The sequence below is a fragment of the Gobio gobio genome (genome assembly GCF_949357685.1).
Source record: "Gobio gobio genome assembly, chromosome: 7".
NCBI classification, from domain to species: domain Eukaryota; kingdom Metazoa; phylum Chordata; class Actinopteri; order Cypriniformes; family Gobionidae; genus Gobio; species Gobio gobio.
In genome coordinates, this window is record NC_137103.1 from 39520565 (window position 1) to 39547198 (window position 26634).

Sequence of the window (26634 nt, forward strand, 5' to 3'; positions counted from 1 at the left end):
ATACAGCACTAATGCAGATCTCACTGGATTTTGTGAAGAGTACGCATGCTTTTATTGATGCTAGGAATCCTTTAATGCCTCCATAGAGTTTGGCCTAATAATTGTGCTCACTGTCAGCCATTATAGAATATTTCATAACAAACAGCAATGGTAGATCCCACATCCACTGTACAGTGTGCCTGGGACCGTGTCTACAGAAACAGTATTAACACTGACAGTCAGAGTGAGTTACAGCAGCACAGAGCACACCAATTTGTGAACTGAGATAACGGAATCTAGCAAACTATGTTTAATGGATGTTACTCGCGGTCTTGTTCAGTCTAAGTGTTTGTGTTTATTGAGAATGTCAAAACAGAAATCCCTACTGAAACATTTAAATACAAACTGGGAAAACAAAATAATACCATAAAACTGGACATTAAACATATATAATAATATCTGGTGCAAATTAAGAGGGTATGATTGCAAGAACGGGGTGAAATAATCACAAACAACATTAGGAGATTGTTGGGGGGTGGGAAGGGGGGAGCGTTATTTGAGGTTGCTTGGGATTCTTACCAAGATAGAACTGTTAATGCTGGAATGGCCATTAGCAGGGGACTGTCTGGAGGTGGAGGGGGATTCTTTCTGTAATAAGATATAAAGGTCAGCGAAACAGCAGAGCAAACGGACACTAGCCAACACTGCGGTAAGAAATTGGGGACATCATGTAAGGAAAACCAAAATATTTTTTCTTGAAAGTTATTAAATGGACATTGTTAAAGCATAGTAATGTTACAGATGCAAAGGGAAAAATGTTGTGAACATAAGGCCGCATTGCAGCTTCCCACCAGAAGGGGGAGCCAACACAACTTTCTAGGTGTAAATATCTTCCCTGTGAGGAAGGAAATGCAAGTGAAATCTGACCTTTTTAGTGCATTCAGAAATGAGGAATCGTGTGAGTGCTATGAGAAATATATTTCTGCAAGCAATACGGTACAGATTCACTTTATAAATCTTGAATAATGCCGCAACACTGTCTATGAACAGACTTTGAAACATTCTCACATTGTACATCTAAACTCCCCACAAAACCGGTAATATTGTAAGGAAGGGTTCCGGTATCTTGGTTGTGAAATTGGTGTGCGGTAGTGTCTGAACCAGGCCTTTTGGTCTGGCAGGATGGAGGCTTTTGGGGAGAAAAGCGTTAACACGCAGCCATCAGGCAGGCAGTTAGTCACACGAGTTCACGGCAATCAAACCCCACCACACAAGGCCACGACAGGCCAGGGAGGCAAACCACAGCACTGCAGAGGAGACTGGCAGAGACAGAGCAGAAGAGAGTGCAAAGGCCACAGGGGCCGTTACCTCACAGGATGACTGCTGCGTGCGGTAGCTTGGCACAATCTTAAAGGTGATGCTGCCTCTCATTTCTCGCTGTCAATAAGGAAACAGAAAGCAAATTATTAAAAAAAATAGTTTTCATTTTATATAGGATTATGTCTGAACAAAGGTTGTAAAGTTTAATGCCTGTTTAAGAGACTCAAATGAAAATTTGTCATCTACTCATCTTCATGTTGTTCCAAATTCATATGATTTTCTTACTTCCAAGGAACAAATGGAAAAAAGTAGACAATAAAAACAGTAGCTTTGTGTTGAGCAGTGTTCAGATCGATAGGGTTCCTACACAATGTTCACTGGTCTCTACTCACTGAGCACGTACTATCTGTTTAAGTTTACTTAATTTGACAAAACGCATTCATTCGGAACCTCCTGCAGTGTCATCAAACAGACGACGCTTGAGTAACATATTAGAGGAGTCTAAATTCACCATGAAATCAAGATGTACAATTCTTATTTTTAGGGAAATTATAGTGTTTATTACACGTAAATGATTTATCCATGCACTTAATCTTTAATGAAAAAAATACCTCCCCCTCCCGCATCTCTTCGCTGATGAAGTGTTTATTGGCATTAGGGCAGAACAAGCAACCTGTCACTCACATGGGATTGCATCTGCTATGGCTAACACATCAATAGCAAATGACAAATGAAAAATCTATTTGTCATGGACAAAAGCCCCGCCCTACATTTTTTTCCTCATTTGAAAAGCCATTTCACTCGTATAAAAGGCACAATAGGGAAGAAACTGATGATCGCAACTTCTGTTTCATGTGTAATGTACTGTAATTATCTTTATCATTAATTTAATTAATATAATTTTTTTATATTTCATATTTGAAAGCGCTAAACTGAGTGATAAATGTCTGTTGCGATGTTTAAAGGTGCAGTGTGTAGCATTTATGAGGATCTATTGACAGAAGTGCAATATAATATACATAACTATGTTTTCAGTGGTGTATAAAGACCTTACATAATGTACCGTTATGTTTTTATTAACCGTTTTATGAGCCATCTACAAACACTGCAACGTCATGTTTCTACAGTAGCCCCAAACGGAAAAATTTCTACAGTGTGCTAGTCACTCTGCTTTCTCCAACAACAACATTTTTGTCCTGTGTCAGCCCCCATAGCTTCTCTATGTTCTTCGAAAGGGAGGGGTGAGTGGTGGGTGATTGCAATTCACAACCTCACCGCTAGATGCCGCTAAAATTCATACACTGCTCCTTTAATATGAAAACAAATGCAATTTGGTTATATTAGATGTGTTAACCCGTGAAGTCCACTTTGCATGGCACTTACAGTCGATTAGAACAACTTTAGAAAAATAACAAAATCTAAGTCGGGACATTTTGCTAGATAGCTCCATTTGTGTTCCATGAAAAAAACATCATAGTTCAAACAACATGAGGGTGCGTAAATGGTAACAAAATATAAACGTTTGGGTAAACTTTTCCTTTAAAGAAAACCATAGCTTGAATTAAATGATGTTCCCACTCACAAGCATCCTCTGAAGCTGCTCCACCGTTTGATTTGCAACGCTTATGCCATTGATCTCTCTGATCTCGTCTCCAATGTGTAAAGTTCCTGATTTGAAACAAAGTGACACATTATGTGCGTTAATAAATGATGGTAGTATTACAGACTTCATCATTTGATATCCATCTTGATTACTTTTACTTCATGAGATTGTCCTGCTTGCAGGCTGCAAGTATGAGACACTTGATGATGGCGTGTGTGTGTGTCTGACTAGGCATGTGCCGGTATCAAATTTTCATGTTGCGATTAATTGCTGAAGCTTTTATCACGGGATACGGTATTATCACGATATTGAAATAAGTTGCAAAAAAAGTGTTGTCATACTATAACAGGTTAAATCACTTTCTTATAACAAAAGAACCAAACATTTAAATACAATAAAGCAATACACAAAAATGTATAAAGTAAACAAATATTTAAAACAGATTAAAGTGCAAAAGAATTATAAAGAACAATAAGTATGCTGGAATGTACATTTAACTAAGATTAATACATGCTTTAGAAGTATTTTTCATTGTCAGTTTGTTAATGAAGGAACTAATGTTAAATACTGGAGCCTTGTAAAGTGTGTGATTGAACAACAGTCAGAACATATTCAAACAATATCTAGGGCATGTAATTTAGTCCAGATTAAAATATAAAATGCAAGTTTGAAAATGAATAGCCTTAAGTCTTTAAGTATTATGTATTAGGTTATGTGATTACTGGGGAAGCGGCTGCATTTCTGCTGTTCCGTCAGCGCCCTCTGCTGTCGAAGAATGAATGTGCACTTCAGCGTGTCTCCTCATTCTGCCATGTGCTCGGCTCATGCACGGTCTATTTTCATCAGTGCACGTTCCTCTTTGAGGTGTTTTTCATTTTAAACGGTTGATGGGTAAAGTATTCTTAAAATTCATTCTAAAAATCTGAATAATTCGTAATAAATAATTATTCACGGTATTTTGAAGTGCCCACGATAACAATATTGTGCATGTTCATTATTGCGGTATATCGTATTACCGTTTACCAGCACATGTCTATGTCTGACATGTGGGTAAGGCCTGTACGTCAGTCATACACTGCTGCCAAGATCTAAGAGATTGTGCAATCTACCCTTCACAGGGTAACGCCACACGCACTCTCAAGCTTGCCATGTGGAAATATGTGTTGAGGGGTCTGTTTTGAAGCAGCATGGGTTGCATCTCATTCCTATTAATTTATCAAGTGTTTATGGAGATAAGATAACATAAAGGAGACTGCAGTGTATGTAGCAGTGTGGGTGAAGTTTTAAAGACTGCCAGGGTTAGAGGGAAAATTATTTGGTGCATGTACCTTGTCTGTGGATCATTCCTCCATGCATTATTCTTGCCACAATGCAATGGTTCAGGTCGTTCATTTTCAACGTGATGCCCTGAAACAGTGCACACAAACTCATTTTTTTAACCCACATTGATGAGAAAGTCAAGCTTTCAGGAAGTCTGACTAACATGTGGACACAAATTGTAACCACTGTGAGAGTTTAATCAACAACACCATCAGCTCAGGATGGCAAAATGTGTGCGAAGTCTCGAAACACATTTATGTGCAGGGCTAGCGTTTGCACACTTCGAAAGTGGAGGGATCAAAACAGCTATAGTTTAAAGAGTAGCTATGATAGCTAACTAGAAACTGTTTATGCTAGGCATATATGCTAGACTAGTCTTTAGGTGTATAAATGTGTGTACATGTAAAGCTGAGCATTCATACCATTGGTTCGTCTGTGTTCTTCTGGAACTGAACAAGGCGCACCCGTGTGACATTCTCTATGTCCATGTCTCCGTTCGTGCTTTCGGGTGAGTCTCCGTTGAGGTATGGTGATGTAGGTGGTGGAGTGACCCTCAGTGCATCATCACTGTACACCTCATGTGCCACAACATCATGAGTCTGAAGTAAGGCCTTGAAAGAAAGTGATAGAGAGAGATATCACACAAACACACCAACAACAAAATCTCATAAACTTACACTGGAGGTACCCAAGCTAGTAAGCAACCAGCTAGTAAACACCCAGAACATACTAACAAGCAGATAATAATGCACTAAAATCCACTCAGATCACATTAGTAATCACGGAGCAATTTCTTGGTAATCAATCAAGGAGGCAAGTTGTGCAAGCATGTTTTCTTGAGAAATAAACACCACTGTTGTTTGGGCTCTTTAAGATTTTTTTTCAAAGAAGTCTCTTATTCTCACTCATGCTGCATTCATTTGATTAAAAAAAATACAGAAAAAACAGTAATCTTTTGAAATATTATTACAATTTAATTGATAATGTAATGTAATAAATGTAATTTATTTCTGTAATGTCATTACTCCAGTCTTCAGTGTCACATGATCCTTCAGAAATCATTCTAATATGCTGATTTGGTGCTCAAAGAGACATTTCTTATTATCAATGTTGAAAACTTAATATTAAAAGGTGTCATGAACTGGCTTTAAAAAAAAAAAATACTGTTGTCTGAGGTCAACTTATGACGTTTGCGTGGTTTTTAAAACATAATGAATAAGTAATAGGCTATTTTCTACCCTGGTTTTGAGGCTCTCTCAAGAAACACTGGGTTTTGATGGGCGTGCTGCACTGAAGACTTAAAAGTACACGCCCACGGCTAGGATTGGATAACAGTTTTGCATATTTAATGAGTTTCGGCTCCCCCGTGAGTACACAAGGAATTGTTTTGAAAGAAAAAAAGAGAAACGGCAACCGAAATGATTCGTCCCACAGGGCTTGCAAAATATCTTTATCAAACAAACACAATGATTTATCTCTCATCCACCCGTGATTGATTGGAATGTTGTTATTTTTGTATTACTTGGCCCGCCCGATCGGTGGATATAGGCGCGAACCGTGCATCACACACACACCACACGCCAAGTACGTTGCAGACTGCATGATCAAAACTTCAGCGATTGTATTTTTCCTTCAAATATCAAGTCAAGAGAGTGAACGCACATCAAGAAAGGAATATTATTTCACTATTTAAGATAGCCCGCCAGCAGGCCGGGCTTACGTTTTGGTAGCCCGTCTGAAAACACATAGCCCCCGGACGTTGGGCTTTGCGAGCCCTAGCCCATACATGCCCATACATCGTCCCCATGTGAGCTGGATATTCATTAAAAATAAAGTTCATCCATGCATTCATAATATTGGAATTATGCGTTATGTTTAGAAATTATATCCGGTTTAGCTCCATGTAGGCCTGTGTTATGTTAGTGGCACGAGTCGGTGGGCGGGGCTACAGATTCTGGCGTTGTTCTTCTTCTGTTGAGGCGGTGCTTCTCTACACTCTGACGTAATAGCCTGGCATATTCTGAGATTGATCGTTTGCTGGGCCTGGTGTCAATAAAAGCTTTTCTTTGACTAACAAGGAAGTTCTGAAACTTACAGGATATTCTTATTTTACCATGACCTTTTATCTATCAAAAGCTCAAGGGAAAGTTGATTTCTCAATTCATGACCCCTTTAATATTTTTGTGGAAACCATAATAATAAATTAGATTAGAATAGATTTGTATGTATCAAAGTAAAAGTCACATTAGAGTCACATTTGATCAATTTATTGCATTCTTGCTGCATAAAGGTATTCATTTCTATAAAAAAAAGAGAAAGAAAAAAATCTTATAGACCCTGCATGTTTGAACAGTAGTGTACAAATCTAGTTTACTATTTATGACTAATGTCTGCCTTCCAAAGAAGTGTGCAGAACATAACCAAATTAAATATTACCGGTAATAATAAACACCACAAACTTTATTCTTCCCAGCTCATCTGACGCTACCATCTTGTGTGCAATTATAAGAGTCTGAGAAAAGTATCAAGGGCAAGGTCATGCTGGAATTAGACAGCTAGTACCTGATGGTGCTTCCCTCCTCTCTTGCATTTTATCTCTTTTCTGCACCCCCGCACACACACACTCTTGACCTGGCTGTCGGAGTTAGTGAGGCTAACGTCACCCAAGTCTTGTTTTTTTCCACGCATGAGCTCTTTTTGATTCCTTTCCTCTGAAAAGCAACCGTTCCCTCTTTATTTCTCTCAGTTCTGTACTAAATCCCCAGTTCAAGTGGAAGTAAAAACATTGTAAAAACCCCCCAAACAAGTCCCTTGCTGCCTGCATAACGCCATATCATTTTAATCAATCTCGATCAGTGTTCCATGACGCAACATTTGTCTTCAACTTATCTCACACACTTTAAAGGATCAGATTTTCCTGAAGAATCAGATTTTCCTATTTTTTTGTTCTACTTTTAATCTCACCAACAATTCTCACCCTCACTGTAACCCCTGACTGAAAGGTAAACCTGTAGAATTATGTGATATTGAAGTTTCAACAAATTGTCTTTTTGAACTGGGGAGGACGTTTTCAATTCTAAGAGTTACAAAATGTTTTCTGTGTAAAAAGTGGAGTTATCTTTAATCAGCTTAAAAGATTAGTTCACTTTAAAATGAAAATTATCCCATGATTTACTTGCCCTCAAGCCATCATAGGTGTATAGGACTTTCTTCTTTCTGATGAACACAATCAGAGTTATATTAATAAATATCCTGACGCTTCCAAGCTTTATAATGGTAGTGACGGGGTCCATTGAGTTTGAAGCTCAAAAAAGTGCATCCATCCATCATAAACGTACTCCACACGGCTACGGGGGGTTAATAAAGGCCTTCTGAAGTGAATTGATGGGTCTTTGTAAAAAAAAAAAAAAAAAATCCATATTTAAAACTTTATAAAGTAAAATATCGAGCTTACGCAAGACCACCTTCCATATTAAACTTACAAAAAAAGCGTAACTGACTAGGCAACCCTCTACGCACACTGTGGCAATAGAATCGCTGTTTGCTAGTACATTTTTTTTACTGACTGATATATATGAAATATGCTCTCTCTGTGTCTCTCTCTTTGCGTGTGTGCGTGTGAGAAACACAGCTAGCGCTCTCAGCAATGCGACGGTGAGTCGTGCGCCTTCACACTAGAGTTTATGGTAGGCTGCATCAAATACAGGTACGCACGCATCCATTAAGCTGAATTGAAATAGTACAGATCGCTTGACAGAGAGCGAAACTCTCAAGCGTTCAGTCAGAGTGTTCAGCGAGTGAAAATATATCTATGCTAAAATTACACTTAGCCTCTAACACTGGAGAGTAAAATATAAGAATTTATTAGCCAATGGCTAATGAAAGACATTATTTAGTCGCCCAGAGTGAAGATTTAGTCGCATATTGCTAGGATGCAGCGTAAGCGTTTTGAACTGCGAGAGGCGTTACACTTTCTTCGTAAGCAGAATACGGAAGGCGGTCTGGCGGAAGCTAGATATTTGACATTATAAAGTTTTAAGTATGTATATTTTTCTTACAAAAACCCATTGATTTGCTTCAGATGGCCTTTATGAACCCCCGAAGCCGTGTGGAGTACGTTTATGATGAATGGATGCACTTTTTTGAGCTTCAAACTCAATGGACCCCATCACTGCCATTATAAAGCTTGGAACCATCAGGTTTGTGACGATTTGTGTTCATCAGAAAAAAGAAAGTCATATACACATAGGATGGCTTGAGGGTGAGTAAATCATGGGGTAATTTTCATTTTAAAGTGAACTAATCCTTTAACCTTCAGAAACAGTCAGTGTGGAGCAAAGGGCAAACTCTCTGCTTCATCTGTCATGGGGTTGGTTGTCCAGCTGATAATAATGCTCTCAACACAACTAACGAATATCTCATTGATTATCGAAGAGGATTACAGAAAGGGATTGCAAAGACTGAGATGGTGAAATAAGCCAGCTGACAACATCCTGAATATATCGATGTACCTCATAAAGACTAAGTACAAGTGCTCTAATTAAGCTCTCAAAGATAGTTTTGCTGACTGAAATTTAAGCAAACTTGAAGACTCCCCTTTTTCTTTCATTGTACTTAATGATGCAATGCTGTCTAGTGCTAAAATGATAAGGATCACCTTGAGATCTTTAAAGTCAATATGAAATGACGTTCACAAACCATTTTACCTCCGTAATGCAACATACCGCCATTCAAAAGTTTTGAATCAATAAGATGTTTTTGAAAGAAGCCTCATACGCTCTCTCACAGTAATACTGAGCAATGTTGCAATTTTAAATATTTTTTTCTATTTTAATATATTTTAAAATGTTATTTAATTCCTGTGATGGTATTAAATATTTTATAATACAACTATAATACATTTAATATGTCATTGCTGAATAAAAGTATTAGTTTCTTATGATAACAATGACTAAATAAATATTTGTCGACTGGCTACCGTTACCCAACATTCATCAGCAGAAAACACTTTTTTTTTTTTCAGAGAAAGAGCAACAGTTAACATATGGATTAAATATTTCAAAGAATCATTTATAACAAGACCAGAACATGCATTAAGGAAAGTAAATATGGTTCATTTTGATTTCATATAGATTTTAAGCCATTTTTGTAAAGAGATTATCAAAAGAATAAGAGCTGTGCTGCTGTGACTCACCATGAAATGGGGCTGGGATAGAATCCGTCTCAGTTCTTTAGCGTCTGTATTCTCCGGGTAGCATGAAATCTCCTCCAGTACCTACAGACAGACAGAGTCATCAGGCATTTCCTCAGGCTGTCATCTCCATGCTACGTATAACTCTCGAGGTGAGTATCTGACATAGGCTTTTCGATCTCATACACTGCAACACAACTTTGAGCTGGACTGCTGAGACCCCATACATCATATATCAGAACAGACACACACACACATACACACAAAAATTTCTGGCATGACCCTTAGACCCCATGTGACCAATCAGCACTGCTGTCTGGATTCGTTTGGCCCTTCTATTGGCGGGGTGGGACGGGTCAGGTGGGAAGGGGGTGATTTGGCACAGTACTGAAGATATGTCACAACTCCCCGCTGAATGCTTCTGAGTGCCGGAACCTGAACGTCTTTTGAACCACACTAATCATCTCTAATGAGCTCTAATCAATGGTTAAACCCATCTGGCAGCCCCTCACTGCCAGTCAGCATCACTAAATGTAAAGCTCAGACATTTACAAGACTCCGTGTTGCTAGAAATTTCCACATGTTCTACAAAAGTGGTAAAAAGAAGTGGACATAAGATTGGGAAAATGTCTGCAGCTTACATATTCCAGGTGTTTCAAAGCCGTGCTCGACCCGTCTTCAGCGGAGGTCTTAGCATGAGAGACACACACAGGAGAGTTTTATAACATTTGATACATATAGTCTGTGTAAGAAGCAGCAGAGTCGAAGGCTGAATTTTGGAGGTAGGCATTTTGCCTTCTCCGCAAGTTTCAGTCGCTCAGGGAAAACAGTGAGAAGTGATGGGTTAGTTTCCGCCCCGCTGGCTCTAAGCAATACAAAGAGGATAATCCTTAAGCATTTCACCACTGCCAGTGATCACAAGCAAGAGGCCAAGGAGGGTTATTCGAAAGCACAGCTCTTTAATCACTAGCCGGCCTAAGTTCCTTTTTGATGTGCAACACTAAAGGAAGTGGTTGAGCTTTATAGGTTGTGCGAATTGTGACTGAGAAGGGACTTTTAGAGTCAGGACCAAGAGAACCACAGATGGAAGCCATCAAACTAGTTTAAGACCAGAAGCAACCATCAAGACAACTATCCAAACTAAGATTACTTTAATCTCTTAATGGGAATTTAAAGGGTTAGTTCACCCAAAAATTAAAATCTGTTTGACACATCTGTTTGATCAAGGTTATCTGATAGCATCAAGATAAGATTTGTTGGCATATATTCAAAATACTCCTGTTCCTGTTGACGCAATTGCTATATGATAAGACATTATCAGTTTTGATTCACTAACAGCATTCGCAACCCATGTTACTTCAAGATAAAGTTGTACTGTATGGGAGACTACTCCCCTCCTAAAACTGCAGTTTTTAAGTCGCGATGTAATGGAAGTGGCAACAGATCTTTTCTTCCATATTGTGATAAACACAGGGCTCCAGACTAACTTTTTCAACTAGGAGCACAGTGGCCCCCAACTGAAAATTTTAGGGGCACAACCAGAAAATATAGGGTTACACCGCAAATCAACATGCTAACCAAATCTAATAATTTCCACCGTATTACAAATAAATACTTTGATAATACAGGGCTCCAGACTAACATTTGAGAGCAGTGGCACCAGTGGAGGAAAATTTATCCTAAGGTTAATTTAATCATAAAATTACTATTGTTTTGCATTGTTTTGTTAATAAGTGCAGTTACTAATAATAGTACATGTTTGTTTATTGAAAATTTAACAGTGAAGCGCTGAGCTTGAATTGTTATGCACCAGTGCGACCTCCAACCAAATTCAGTCCCACCAGCAGGAAAAAAGGTGGCAAAATGTGACCATTTAGTCGCAGTCTGGAGCCCTGAAACATCTGAGAAAATTAATGTGAGCTTGCAGTCGATTGTGGAGTGGGACGTTTAAACTAACTAAATGATTAGAGAAGTACGACATATATCACCAGAGAGAAGTCTGCTGTTTCACCAGATTATTGAGTTTGAGTTGACATTTTGATTAAACATTATGAGATAAAAATTATTTTTTAAAAAAATTGTATATATAACATACTTTGTTGAATTGTTGACAATAAGATCGATAGGGCTGCCCCCTAATAGTCGACTACACATTAGTGAATGAGAAGAGGCTTAGTCAACCAAATAGTCGGTTACTTGCAGAAAAAAAACTCCACAGGAAGTGAAAAAGTCACGCAGTCCGTGAAAGACAGATTGTTAACACGGCTGGTCCATGTTGTAATTTCAGTAGCCTATGTCGGGCAGGAAATCCAAAAGTTTGCCTATCATTCACAAACCTCAAATATGGTTTATCATTTGAAACATGTAATTAGTAGCCATAACGTTAGCTACCTGACATGGCCGCTCGCTCTACGCATATCCAAGTGTTCATGCGGAGATCCCTTGCATTTTTTCCTGATAACGGCAAAATTAACTTAAAATAGAGTAATACATCATTCGAAACTGTAAAGTGTCTACTTTTTTTATGTACACTCACAATAACAACAAAACTCAAGCTTTTGTTGATACTCAAGATGCGTTTTCTGCCATCGTCTTTCTGGAGCATGTCACAAAAATGAACCGAAAATCATACAAGCATATATATGCCTTACAGACATACAGTATATGTCTATAGCAAGCTTAAAATGGCTACTTTTAAATTAACCAATTCAAATTTGAAAACAAATATTCTCTGATTACGTAATCCGTATAGTCATCAAATTCATCTTTGCAGCCAACACTGACTCAGAAAACTAGTTTATTAATAAATTATTCAGTAAGTCTGCTTGCTTTGTCCCCGACACATTCATAATCCTTCCTACGCTTTTCCTGGTGTGTTGCGGCAAAACGCTTTCATGCTAATTTATATTTTAATATTTTAAGTAATATTTAAGTAACTAGTCAAATATTCGCTTAAATGAACAACTAGTCGACTAGATTTTTTTTTTGTCGGGGGCAGCCCTAAAGATCAATAACACACATTTACCAGATAGATAGAGGGAATTTTGACATGGATGTAAAGAAATCTATCATCATTTCTTATTATTCCGATATTTATTACATTAAACTGAATTAAATTGCTACATTAACTATCGACAAGATTTTAGGCCGCATTACCTTTTGGTAAACATAACCTTTCCTGCCGACCTGGTAGCCATTGATAAGAAATATCATATCAATGTCTTATGTCTTTAGAGCCAGCAAGGGATTTTTTTAAATGCTTGTAAAGTTACTGGATATCGTGATTAACGGATAGTTCATTTAGTGTGTTAAGGACAAAATAGAACCATTAGCATAACTATTCGCTGTCTATTTGTGTTAATTGTGAGGATTTTGAGTTTTCTGTGCAAATGAAGAGAGCAAAACGCTTCAGCCAACAGTGAGGAAAGCACACAGACAGCCACACGTCAAACATACAGCCCAATAAGATCACCCAGCTAAATGCATTTTCACTTTCTCAAATTTACTTTCAGGTAATTTGAGAAGCGATCTGTGAGCTCAATGATCATTTTCTGCATTTACATATCAATGGCGATAAAAGAGCTGCTATGTCCAACTCCACACAGTCATTATTCTATATTTTTTCTAGTCTACTCCGTAGGTAAAAGCAAACAAACACATTCACTTGTTAATGCAGACTTTTAACTGCAGCTGGGTTGAATGCATTCTAATTCACCAGGAAGGAAACAGATATGTGTTCACACAAGCAATAGACCACTAGGGATCTGTAAATGTTACATACGTCATACACTGAACTTAAAATTCTAAGAGGCATTGACTACAAAACAGGCCTCTATTTGAGGCCTTCTGTTAAACTATATAAAATCCCATGAATGTCTGTCACATGGTGCTTTCTAAATAACAGATACGAACAGAGATGGTATAAAATTATTAAAACTGATTTGCTATTTAAAAAGCTAAAATTCGTGAGACCATCATATGTAAAATACATTTTATGTTAACAAAATGTACATATTGATAAAATGTACATTTTATTACATGTCATCAGGTATGGTTTCAGTAATATGACAATTTAGGTTTATAAACGAATCTTGTGAAAATTCTTAGTAAATCAATTAAAAGCCACAGAGCAGAAGTGAAAAAACCATGACAGAAATATGCAGTGAGGAAATTCAGTTTCTAGGAAAGCCAAGGAGTGAGTAGGTCATGCATTTCTGGTGAGCTGTATTAAATGGAAATACAAACTAAACAGAATAGTAGTTAAAAAAGTAAGGCCATAAACACACCAAAATATTCTAATAAACAGAGTATTATGGATTTAAAATTCCATTCTGAATGAACACATTCAAGACAAATCATCTTAATATTATTCTGGGTCCAGGGTCACATTAACATACTTTCTTGTTGAAGAAATTAAAAAGAGACATTTAATTGCATATTTTCTGAACTGGACAGGTTGTGCAGACCAGTAGAAAAAAATTGTCCTGGAAGAGGTTTTTATTTATTTTTATTTTTTATCGACAAACAAGTCAAAAACTAAAATGAAGGTAATTAAACTTATTCTAGGAACCTCTCTGGACCTCAACATTTTTGATTTGCAACTACATCAGCATCTTTCCATAACTGTAGCCTTCACTCACCTCTTTGGCTCTCTGAACTGCGTCACTTGCAGGATTTCTGATTTGCGGTGAAGACTTGGTGTTTATCTTGTCGTACAGCTGAAAAAGTGAAAATGCACAGAACAATAATCACAAGACTCCTTACATTTACATTTAGTCATTTAGCAGACGCTTTTATCCAAAGCGACTTACAAATGAGAGCAATAGAAGCAACTACAACAGTCAGAGGCTACAGTATGCAAGTGCTGTAACAAGTCTCAGTTAATCTAACACAGAACACACAGGAATTTTTTTTTTTTTTTTTTTTGTAAATAAATTAGACAGACAGAAAAATGAATAGAATGGCTGCAGCATGCATGGAAAGATTCAAGATCTTTTAAAATTCCTTATTTTTCAAGATCTCTATGTGAACATTATAATCAATGTTTAATAAAGCAATTTTGGGTACTATGTGATATTTTCCTTTGAGGAGAAACAATAAGATGTTAACCCTCACAAACAATAACATTTAACTGACATTGCTGCTTTTGTTTAGGCCTGCAAATTCACATCACAACTGAACAGCTCTATTGCATGTAACAGGCTAAAGCTTTTCCTGCAAAATGTTAATAATAAATGTTCTATGATTAAATACTTTTTAAAAATTTATTCCAGTGATGAACAGCTGTAATTGCATTAACAGATGTTTTCCATGTCTCCAGTGTTCTACTGGTCCATTCTTCAGCTGTAGTATTCTATTAATTATTTACATTTAGATATTCTTGTAAAACACATCAGTTAATACGTGATTCTTCCGTGGCTTAGCTCGAGTGCCAACACTCGCAGGTAGCCACAAGAAGCCATGTAAAGCACTTTGAATTACCACAATGTACTTTATAAATAAACGTGCCTTGCCTTGCTTGTGCACAGGATATCAGTTCTTTATCTATATTTATCTACATTTCACATCTTCACACAAACAGTTTTAGCTTAAGGGTAGCTTGAGCAACACGTTGCAACACCTCCAGCAACAATATATGGGAAAATACCCGAGGTTACTCACCACAGCAAAAGAAAAAACAACCAAAACTGAAGTTAAATTCCAGAAAAAGTTGGTCCTGATAGGATCTCAACCCCTCTGTCCTCTGTTTCATGAAGGTAGAGTTACACTCATAGCTTGAATGGAGAGGACGGCAAAGTCTAGAGTAGCTCTTCTGATACACAGATACAGAGCAGCAACAGTAAAAAAGCATGGAGGCTGACAATAGATGCTATTGTTTCCCTTCCTATTCAGGGTAGGAGTTGAGTTCTCAATGGGACGAAATGCATTCACAGCCTCCTGGTGATAATCTTACCCACAGTGCACTGGCACGAGGGGCGTGCCCTCTTCTCTGCTTTCCTTTGGCCTGTGGCTATGGAGACAGGCCCTATCATCCACACTGGGTTGTACCAAGCTGTACGCCTCTCTATACAGGCCTCGGTACGAAGACACACACACACAAACATAGAGACTGGGAAGAGAGTCCACAGCTGCCCTTATTCACACACAAAAATGTGTGTAATCCCATAATACTAAAAGACACATGTGCGTATGTGTGCTGAGGCCATGCAGCCTGTGTGTTTGCACAAGCATTGAAAGATGCAATGAATGAACAAAGAACAATGCATGAACAAAGTCCATTGAGTTCTCAAATAAACAAAAAAAAAGTAAACACTAAAAAATTCAGTGGAAAGCTGAATGGGAAATTCTGAAATTGGTCTACTGACATTTATTGACTGATCAGTTGTGGTAGCCCTTGATTTGGATGGTGGAAGGGTAATGATCAAGATTGTAGGCTGTTAGCAGCCAACTGTAGAAGTCAGCAAGAACAAATCCTGAACTACTACTTGTGTGCAATTACCCACAAATCGCTCCTCAGGGGCTGTGCCAGCAACGAGTATATTGTAAGATGATTTGGCTAAAAACTGTCTGTCTAAAAAAAGTCTGTTAAACTGTTAAACATTAAAAAAATAAATCTACTTGCTTAGACAGGTTATTGCTTAGCCAAACTTATAGTGGCTAATAGTTCAAATCAGTTGTGTTAAATGCTACAAGTGAATTTAGGCATCAAAATATTATATTATACAGTATGAAAAAATGGATAATCATTTCGAGATTCGCACAACAATTGTATTAAATGATTTAATGTTTTCAAATATTAACTTTAATTGAGCATTAGATAGAGGCAAAAGGTCATATAAATGTTAAAAAAAGCAGCCATGCGCATCCAGACATCCCCAGAAATTGCACAAAGCCAGTTAATCAGACTGGAACTGCAATCTCAGTGAACTCTTGCCATTTTTATGTGCAATATGCATCAGAAAGTCTGTGAATGATCCGAGGCTGAGACTAGGTCGTTGCTGACTCATCAAAAAAAAAAAATATATATATATATATAAAATATAACACCAAAATACAACTGCATCGTAAGTAACACATCCGCTTCTGCTGTATAAAGTAGGTATTTTGTGGGGTGTGCATATGTGCGTTTGTCTATATAGTACAGTCTCTTACATCAAGCAATGTGTGGAGGTGATGGTCCTGGAAGACACTGTGTAGAAAGTCCAGGTCTTTCTCACTGCAGTCCGTCAGTGCATGGATCTCCTCCAAACTGTCCAGCACTTGTGAAACAGCCCCTTTATATGTACACAAAAACACAAGCAAACACCATGACCTTCAGATACCCAGGAAAAGCATGAACTTGATTTGAATGAAGCAGGCAAACACTTGTACTTCGTAAGGGTACAGACAGTGACACCTACTTTCTGCTGCTAGTAGTCCTGCAGGGTGGCCAGCATAGAAACAAGCAACAAGCATTACTTTAACAATACAGAAATTAATTATGTGATTAGAGATAGGGTTCGCCCACACTCTTTAGTGCACACATAACACAATCAGTTACTTACAAAAGCACATTCAAATGAAATTCCTAGAATATCTTAGAAGATATGTCTATCAAACTCTTTATTAAAAACAGTGACACATTAAAGGGTTAGTTCACCCAAAAATTCACCTTCATGTTGTTCCAAACCCATAAGACTTTCGTTCATCTTCGGAACACAAATGAAGCCAGTTCTGTACTCTCCATTGACAGCTACGCAACTACCACTTTGACACTTCAAAAAGCTTTTAAAGAGATTGCATAACTAATCCATATGTGGTTTAGTCCAAATTTTCTGAAGAGACACATTCGCTTTATATGATGAACAGATTGAATTTAAGCATTTATTCAAATATAAACATTGATCAGCAAACATAAACAGAAGCTCAACCGAACCTGCTTGACACGTGAGAATGAACCTCATTGGTTCTTGCGGAAGCTCAAATGTGCTGCGTAACACACAAGAATGAACCTCATTGGTTCTTACCGAAGCTTAAATGTGCAGCGTAACACACAAGAATGAACCTCATTGGTTCTTACAGAAGCTCAAACGTGCAGCATAACACAGGAGAACGAACCTCATTGGTTCTTGCGGAAGCTCAAACGTGCAGCGTAACACACGAGGATGAACCTCATTGGTTCTTGCGGAAGCTCAAACGTGCAGCGTAACACACGAGAATGAACCTCATTGGTTCTTGTGAAAGCTCAAATGTGCAGCATAACACACGAGAATGAACCTCATTGGTTCTTGCGGAAGCTCAAATGTGCAACATAACACACAAGAATGAACCTCATTGGTTCTTGTGAAAGCTCAAATGTGCAGCATAACACACGAGAATGAACCTCATTGGTTCTTGCGGAAGCTCAAATGTGCAACATAACACACAAGAATGAACCTCATTGGTTCTTGTGGAAGCTCAAATGTGCAGCATAACACACAAGAATGAACCTCATTGGTTCTTGTGGAAGCTCAAATGTGCAGCATAACACACGCGAATGAACCTCATTGGTTCTTGTGGAAGCTCAAATGTGCAGCATAACACACGCGAATGAACCTCATTGGTTCTTGTGGAAGCTCAAATGTGCAGCATAACACACAAGAATGAACCTCATTGGTTCTTGTGGAAGCTCAAATGTGCAGCATTACACACGAGAATGAACCTCATTGGTTCTTGCGGAAGCTCAAACGTGCAGCGTAACACACGAGAATGAACCTCATTGGTTCTTGTGGAAGCTCAAATGTGCAGCATAACACACAAGAATGAACCTCATTGGTTCTCGCATGTCGAGCAAGCATGCTTGACGTTAAGCATAACTAATGTGTGCATTGATGAATGTTTATATGTGAATAAGCCTAAATTAAATCTGTTCGGCGTAAAAAACAATCGAGTCTCTTCAGAAAAATATGGACCAAACCACTCAATACAGATTGACTTTTACAAGTAACTTTTACAATCTCTTTATGAACTTTTTGGTGATAGTTTGGTGGTAGTTGCGTAGCTGTCAATGGAGAGACAGAAATCGATTTGATAAAAAATATCTTCATTTGTGTTCCGAAGAGTGTTTACGAAACAACATGAGGGTGAGTAATTAATGGTAGAATATTCATTTTTGGGTAAACAAACCCTTTAAATTCTATGTTAAGTGAAAAATTATGTAACCAACAATTGTTATGAGAAATCAACAGGAAACATGAACCAGGCTGTAAACCAAATTATTTGTGGTCAGTGTTGGGGGCATGTGAAATTTAAACAAGATATGTTTCTGTGACAATTCTAGAGCTATTTGCTCAATGGCTCAAGTCAAAAGAGGCCACTCTAAATCTTCATGACATTTTTATCCCTTGTTCAGTTACAAAAGTTATAGCACCTTCTCAACAGGCAATGAGATTTGAGGAATAATTCATGCCTGTAGTGGGATAGCTTACTGACACTTAGAGATTTGTTCAAATCCCCTAAATTGTGCTCAATAATGACTGTAATGCTTGTCTTAGCAAGTTACCAACAAACTTAATTTCTTTGCAGATAACATCAAAGTAACCAAAACGCTGTATTCAGAGACCACAAAACATCAGTTCAGGAAGACAGAGTGGGTGGGAGCTGATGTTGCATCTCTGCTGGTTGCTGTGGTACCTGATGAAGTAGGGTCCTCAGAGAAGTCAGGCAGTTCTTCAGGTGGGTCGCCATAGAAAGAGTTGAACTTGTGACTTGAGACTGCGGCAAGCACTGCACCCTGTCAAGCCGTACAGATAGATCAACACATTTGCCTCTATTGATTGTTATTGATCCAAACATTTGCCTCTAAACATTCCATTCTTTTTACTTTCACAGTGCAATGCACACAGTGCAATGTGGGTGTCCTAATGACAATTTATTTGTGGTCTTTATATTACACCGCAGAACATGCACATCAATCATGCACGAGAGAAGTTGCCAAAACAATATGCAGAGACTTTAAAGAGCTGATGTCTCACTTTTAGCTTCCTCCTGGCATTGAACTTCCTCAGCTGCTCGACTGTTTCAGGAAGGTGTATTTTGTATGCATAGCGGTCTCTCTCCTAACAGGAAACACACACACACACACACACACACACACACACACACACACACACACACACACACACACACACACACACACACACACACACACACACACACACACACACACACACATTAGTATTATAATTAATTATAACAACAACAATAATAATTCAAATTAAAATCAGTAAGCAGATATTTCTTAAGTGATGTTGATACCTTGAGCCAGGGGTGGTTGAGAGCTTCATACACTGTGATCCTCTCGGCAGGGTCCAGCATCAGCATACGACGCACCAGGTCTTTGGCACTCTCTGAGATGTGGCCCCACTGCCGGGGGTTCATCTGCAAAGCAAACATAGATAAATGGACAAACCCAGACCTTCTGATACTACTTTTCCACCAAAATGGTGATGGTGCCAGAATCAATGCTCGGAATCTGCCTACATTTCCACTGACAACGATGACACTTGGTACTAATTACTTAAATTTCAGTCTTTTCTTCACACAAAGCTCATTATATAGCTATATAGGAACGAACTGTAGTTGTGGGTAAATTTTATGTGGTGGTGATATAATCTGATATTAGTGGTTCCTGGTTAGAGACCAGAAGGTGAGTGTGAAGTGATCAGTGTGACGCCAATTTTTCGAGCCCTGAAATGTTTTTATTCAGTTTAGATGAATGGAAAGAGCCATATTGGGCACTGGCTCCAGCACACTGGTGGAAAAGGGACAGACCAAGGACAGACCAAAATGCTGGACCACTGTTTTTTTGGAAATTATTTATGTGTAAAAAGCAACCGACTTAACGTTTCTTACCTCATAATCTAAGCCCCTAAACAAATAAGTATATGTTGCTGCTTTTAGCCGGACTTCAGCTCCTTTTGAAGACCTTAAATATATTTCCAGCATGTCTTTGTTTCATCTTGATGGTCTTGACGAACTATGCTATTGTACTACTACCTTGTATTTTCCTTTAATGATTGCTTCAAAAAGCCGTTCTTTGGTGCCATAGAAGGGCAGGCAGCCACTCAGCAGGATGAAGAGAATGACACCACAGCCCCAAACATCCACAGGTTTCCCATAGGGTTCTCTTTTCACCACCTCAGGGGCCATGAAGTGCGGCGTGCCCACCCGGCCTGTGGCACAGACAACGTCCATTTAAAAACACACAAAAGAGCTGTCGCTGATACAACATTTAAACAACCAAGCACAATCATGCATACACAGTCACTCACAAACAGCATTAGTAACAAAGAGCTCATGAATCAGGACAAAATAATTTGAAATTCAAGACCCAATTCATGAAGTGACACTGAGTGGGAGCTATTATGTCCTAAATGGTTCTAATAAAATAGGGAACTAAATGCATAATTACTCTTTGTGATTCGAGTGAAAGCTTAATATTCTGAAGAGTTTCAGTTCTTCAAACCAATATAATGAAAAGAGGATGTTATTTTCTTATGTAGTTCGTGCTTCATTTAATTTCAATTACATGCTTTTACTACATATGAATAAGTTGATATGAATAAGATAGTGTCTCAATGCATGAGTCACTGAAGCCCCTAGTGTACAATGCAGGTACAGTACACAAGAAATGTCCATGTGTTGTATGTTACAAGTTTAAACAGGGTTTTTCCAAGTACCTCCAGCCACTAATCCGGACTCTCCCAGCTGTATAGCCACACCGAAGCCACCTAGTTTCACTGGAGCAGAGTTCTCCTTTGATGCCAGCAACACACAATGAGGCTGCAGTGAAAAAGAAAGAAAAGACAAAAAAGATAGTTACTCTTTTGTCACACTGGAATTGACATTTAAAGTCAAGAATGAAAAAAAAAAAGTATTAAATATGTAATGTTACGGAGTGATTTCTGAAAAGCCATTTATCAATAAACAATGAAGAAAGATCCCATTGATTTATTTAAACACAAAAACCAGACGTATTGTTGTTTGATTGTACAAAAAAAGTATTGTTGTTTGAATGTTTTTCAATTGTTTGTTTCTTGAGGATTTATTTCAGCAATCTACACATAATTATGACTGGCACATGGATGGGTGGGTAAAGGGGGAGGAGTTTTGAAAAAACACATATTTGTGAAATGGAATGTACCAATGTAAAGTTTTGTCAATTTGAAGGGGGAAAATGTTTAAATAATAAAAAGCATTGCTGTTTGTAGTCTTTGTATGTGAAATTTTCATCAAAGCTCAATAAGTGGAATATCACCCATGAGTGAAACAATGTAAACATAAGATAATATAATAACAATGAAATATTTTTAAATGATTCAAAATTGTTTCAATTGTTCAGCAGGCCTAATATAGCTGATCTGATAATCACGGGATCAGAGGCAGAGTTGAAATGCGGTTTTGAGACATGCGCTCCCCCTTTAAAAGTACCTGCACACTTATGTGTTACTACTGATTGGTGCACAGCTGAGCTCTGCGGTAAGTACGAGTTTACTGAGGAACTAAAAAAAGGAAGAGCTTCATAAAAAAAAAAGAGGTTTGCATAGACAGTTCTGAAGAGAGATTACAGACATTCAACAGGAAATTCAAGTTTTCTGATGGACAGAATTAACAAGGCAAGTTACTCTCCAATTACCTAGAACACATCAGACATTTAGTTCAATGCAAACTTAAAATGTCTTTAGTAAGTATTATAATGACATCTGTTTCTCTTTCTAAGGTTTGACTACACACATGCAATGATGAGCCACAATTTTCAAATCTTCACCAATGTGTCACCGACCAGCATGTCAAACATTCCCCAGCAAGGCTGCCGGACGGACAACACCAGCATGCAGGTTCCGCTGGCTATTTTGTACACACTCTTCTTCCTGTTCGGGTTGGCTGGGAACCTGCTAGCTCTTTGGGTGTTTCTGCGAGTACATCCAAAGAAAAACTCTGTTCGCATTTTCCTCATTAACTTGGCTCTGGCTGACTTACTTCTTGTGATATGCCTTCCTTTCCGAGTGGCGTACCATTCCAACCATGACCTCTGGGTGTTGCCGTCATCACTGTGCAGGATAGTGGGTAACATCTTTTACATGAACATGTACATTAGTATAGTCTTACTGGGCTTCATAAGCATAGACCGTTACTTAAAGTTCCAGAGGGCATCTTGTAGGCGGGTGTTTCTGCAGAGCCGGTGGAGTGTGCTTCTCTGCTGTGTCATCTGGACTGTGTCATTTGCTGCAGTTATGCCACTTATTGTCAAGACTCCAGAGAATAATGAATCCCATAAGTGCTTCCAATACAAAAAACTGAATAAATCCAAATGGAAAGCCTATTTCAACTTAGCCATCGTGGGTATGTTTTGGGTGGTCTATGGTGCGTTGGTAATCTCCTATGGAAGGATCGGAATGAAGCTCCTTGCAGCCTCCAGAGAGAAACCAGATTTCCCAAACGCAGCCAAGTACAACAATACAGCATGGAAATCCTTCTTTGTGCTCTTCCTCTTTACAGTATGTTTTGTGCCCTACCACTCCGTGAGGATTTTCTATATCATGTCACAGATGGAAACGGACACCTCTTGCTACAGGATAAATGTGTTGGATAAAACCAATGAAGTAGTTCTGCTACTATCTGCCCTTAATAGCTGTCTGGATCCAGTCATGTACTTTTTGCTGTGTAGTTCTATTCGCAAAGTGATGATGAAGATGATCTGTAATGGCTTCTGTCAGCAAATCACCAGAGGAATGATCAGTTCTAGTGACACTCCACAAGAACAGCTAAATATCAGTGCAGTTGTGCCATAACAGACACCCAGGACGTCAAAACATGAAAAGCAACAAAGACGGATAATGTGGTGCAATGAGAGTTCATTAAACATATGAACCATGTCCGAAGGCACAGCAAAGTTAAAGAAAATGTAGTTCTATGTTGTGAAAAGTGCAAAGTATATTTGTGGATTTACTTTTGTCAATCACCAAAAACACTAGTTTAAAAAAATTAATACAAGTATTTTAATGCATTCTACAAAAAGAGATCAAACAAAAATAGTTAACATGGCAACACTTTACAACAAGGTTCAATACTTTACCATGTTACATCATGAACTAACAATTAATCTTTTTAAAGCATGTCTGTCGATTTAATGCATTCATTTAATTAATTAGTTATGGAAAAATAATATGAATGAAATTATTTAACACATTTAACTCACCCGCCACAGACCTACATAGGTCATCTTACAAATTTAAGCATTTGATTGGTTGAACATGAAGCAGAGCAACAACTACATAATGTAGCCTATAGAATGCGGTTAGAATGTCCCTAAAATTCAAGATATCGGGGCAAAAAATTATTTTATATTTATATTAGATAAGCCTATAGTTAAGCAATATCACACGAGTAGAGAGCGAAACATCACACGAGTGCTGTTTTTGTTCCGAATAGCACAAGTGCAAATGTGATATTAATTTTATACATTTAAATAAATAAGATGTTAATATTGTGTTATATATTGACACAATTTTGTCTGTTTTTGCTAAATTTTGCTAATGAAAATATTACCTGTAAAAGCCAGAGCAGAACTGTTGAGCGTTTCTTAGCAACACCGTGGTTTCGTTTCTGAATAAATCTGTGTTATGAGCAAATCAATCGGGTGAACCAATGATTCAGTAGCCCATTCATAAATGCTGCTTCCTTCGAAGGCCGCATTCGAAGACCGATTGCGTCACTGTCGCGCGCCGAAGGCTGTCCTAATTCAAAGGCTCCTTCAAATGCGGCCTCCAAATGCATCCTTTGTTTCCCTTGAACTGAAGGATACAACAGATGGCCTTGCCTACCCCAGAATTCATTGCGCGTCAGTGACTACAGGATTTTTTTTTTGAGGAATTGCAGAATTACACTTTTAAACGCAAGTATTGGGTTTCAACTCACATATTTAATAAAATAAAATAAAAGATAAAAAAACACTTTAAAGCCGTTCAAATGTTGACTTATATCTTATTAAGATGTGATTGTATATAGTTATACAGAACTGGACCATGGTGAACAAATTTAGCCTGTTTTTTGTTTTCAGACAGTTTAATAAAACTGCCTAGTACAAACATTACTTTCACTCATCAACAGCAGCTATTACAGTTGCTAGCCGACAACAACAGCCCCCATTGGCGACAGTCCCATTTAACAACTCTCAGTCCGACCTTCGAAGGCATGGCCTTTGAAGTCCCAGTCCTTCGAAGGATCACTGACTTACCTATTTAGACATTTACCACCACCTACAGGCAGTTTTAGTTTCTTATTTATAGTATCACTTCATTAAAAAATATAATTTCATATTTTTGGGATAGTTTGATTAAAAATTCTGCTTATTTACATTTACTCACCCTCAGGTTGTTTCAAACCTGTATGACTTTCTTTCTTTTCCGGAGCATATAAGATATTTTGTAGAATGTTGATAACCAAACTGTTTTGGTCTGTAAATATATCTCAATACCAATTCAAATGCAAGCCATTGTAGCCTAAAAGTTTATGTGTAATAAATTATATGCTGAATCAAATAAAATAATTATTTCTAAACTACCTTTTGTAATGTCTATTTGATGCTTTTTCTCATTTAACACAATGATGGCTCTAAATTATCTTTTGATGTGCAAATAATTTGCAATTAATTAATTGGCACATTGTGTAATTCGTTAAAATTTTAAAAAAAAAATTGATTGAAAGCCCTAATTAGTATATATAAAAATTTACATTAACCTAGATTAATTAATAATGTACAAGCATTGTTTATTGTTAGTTCATGCTACCTAATGCATCAAGTAAAGTTTACAAATTGAACCTTATTGTAAAGTGTTAGATAATATAAATCCATTTAACTTAAGGTGTTTGTAATTGTGTTTGCATTGCTTCTATACAAGTACAACAAATAAAATAAGCATATAATTGAGATTATTTAATTTAATGATGCTAGTCCTCTTTTCTATGAACAAATACATATATTTTATGTACTGTCATAACAGCTGGGATCATTTGTCCTATGATAACTGCATCCACTGTGTATAGTGTGTTAAGACTAGTAAAACCAAATAACCTTGTACAAGAATAGTAATTTAATATAAAATGTGTGTGCATACATATATATATATATTATATATATATATATATATATATATATATATATATATATATATATATATATATATATATATATATATATATATACACATATATATATATATATATATATATATACACATATATATATATATATATACACACGCACATATCAGGCATAACATTAAGAACATTATGAAGTGAATAACACTGATCTGTTAGTGGGTGGGATATATTAGGTAGCAAGTGAATATTTTGTGCTCAAAGTTGATGTGTTAGAAGCAGGAAAAATGGGCATTTGAGCGAGTTTGACAAGGGCCAAATTGTGATGGCTAGACGACTGGGCCAGAGCATCTCTAATTAATGCTGGTTATGATAGAAAGGTGTCAGAATACACAGTGCATCTCAGTTTGTTGCGTATGGGGCTGCATAGCCGTAGACCAGTCAGGATCCCCCTGCTGTGTGTGTGTGTGTGTGTATACTGATGCAATGCCCTATAAACTATATATTAGATTAGACCATGCCATGAGAAATTCAACAGAGGTTTAACAGGCAAAAAGAGGAGCACAGAACTTTGTGTGCCCCCTAGTGGTAAAACACATCTGTGCTGACTGTGAGAAGAGCACATTAAAGGTAGACTGGGTAAACCCAGCCTGATCTGCCAGCGATTTGATTTCGCCCGGCAACTCAGTCTGGAAACCCGTACTTTCACTTCTACTTCTTCTGTAACACTTTTGCGGGAACCAATCACAGACTGGCTTATCCACCTGGCCCGCTATTGGAGGGATTATCACAATGACGGATAGAGAAGCGATGGGTCGTTGCCAGTTGATCACGCCTCTTGTGGTCTGATTGGTTGAAGGACTATCCAATTGCGTACAGAGTCATTTGAATTATGCTTGTTTATCACGCCTCTTGTGGTCTGATTGGTTGAAGGACTATCCAATTGCATACAGAGTCATTTAATTTATGCGCGTTTATGCTCGCGTGTGCAGTAGAAAATACAGAGCAGACTCCCCAGACCCAGGGGTTAAAGTGGGCTCGGATAAATTAATAACTAAATACAGAGCCGGCCCAAGGCATAAGCAAACTAAGCGGCTGCTTA

At 37.8% G+C, this 26634-nt stretch overlaps 2 protein-coding genes across 43 annotated transcripts in view; one reads left to right on the top strand and one right to left on the bottom strand.

Annotated features, from left to right (window-relative positions):
- caska (calcium/calmodulin-dependent serine protein kinase a) overlaps positions 1-26634 on the bottom strand; it is a 208914-nt gene that overhangs the window by 17739 nt on the left and 164541 nt on the right. For 7 of the 42 annotated variants that reach the window (XM_079820758.1, XM_079820755.1, XM_079820746.1 and 4 more), the window contains exons 6-19: positions 21113-21215; positions 20430-20605; positions 19689-19811; positions 19406-19489; positions 19065-19164; positions 16814-16831; positions 16566-16687; positions 14054-14131; positions 9417-9497; positions 4645-4833; positions 4231-4309; positions 2882-2967; positions 1348-1416; positions 559-627 (exon numbers count right to left, since the gene is read on the bottom strand). In XM_079820758.1, the coding sequence (XP_079676884.1) occupies positions 559-627; positions 1348-1416; positions 2882-2967; positions 4231-4309; positions 4645-4833; positions 9417-9497; positions 14054-14131; positions 16566-16687; positions 16814-16831; positions 19065-19164; positions 19406-19489; positions 19689-19811; positions 20430-20605; positions 21113-21215 (1377 nt within the window). Of the gene's footprint in view, positions 1-558; positions 628-1347; positions 1417-2881; positions 2968-4230; positions 4310-4644; positions 4834-9416; positions 9498-10054; positions 10103-14053; positions 14132-16565; positions 16688-16813; positions 16832-19064; positions 19165-19405; positions 19490-19688; positions 19812-20426; positions 20606-21112; positions 21216-26634 lie in introns of all 42 variants that reach the window. The other 35 variants (XM_079820753.1, XM_079820745.1, XM_079820740.1 and 32 more) reach the window with 14 other exon arrangements.
- On the top strand, positions 21853-25368 carry gpr34b (G protein-coupled receptor 34b). The gene is made up of 2 exons (XM_079820777.1): positions 21853-22048; positions 22153-25368. Exon 2 carries the CDS (start codon positions 22172-22174, stop codon positions 23222-23224), a length of 1053 nt encoding a protein of 350 aa, XP_079676903.1. The 5' UTR covers positions 21853-22048; positions 22153-22171; the 3' UTR covers positions 23225-25368.

Coding starts and splice junctions, on each gene's coding strand:
- gpr34b (XM_079820777.1), top strand. CDS start 22,172: ATGATGAGCCACAATTTTCAAATCTTCACCAATGTGTCACCGACCAGC.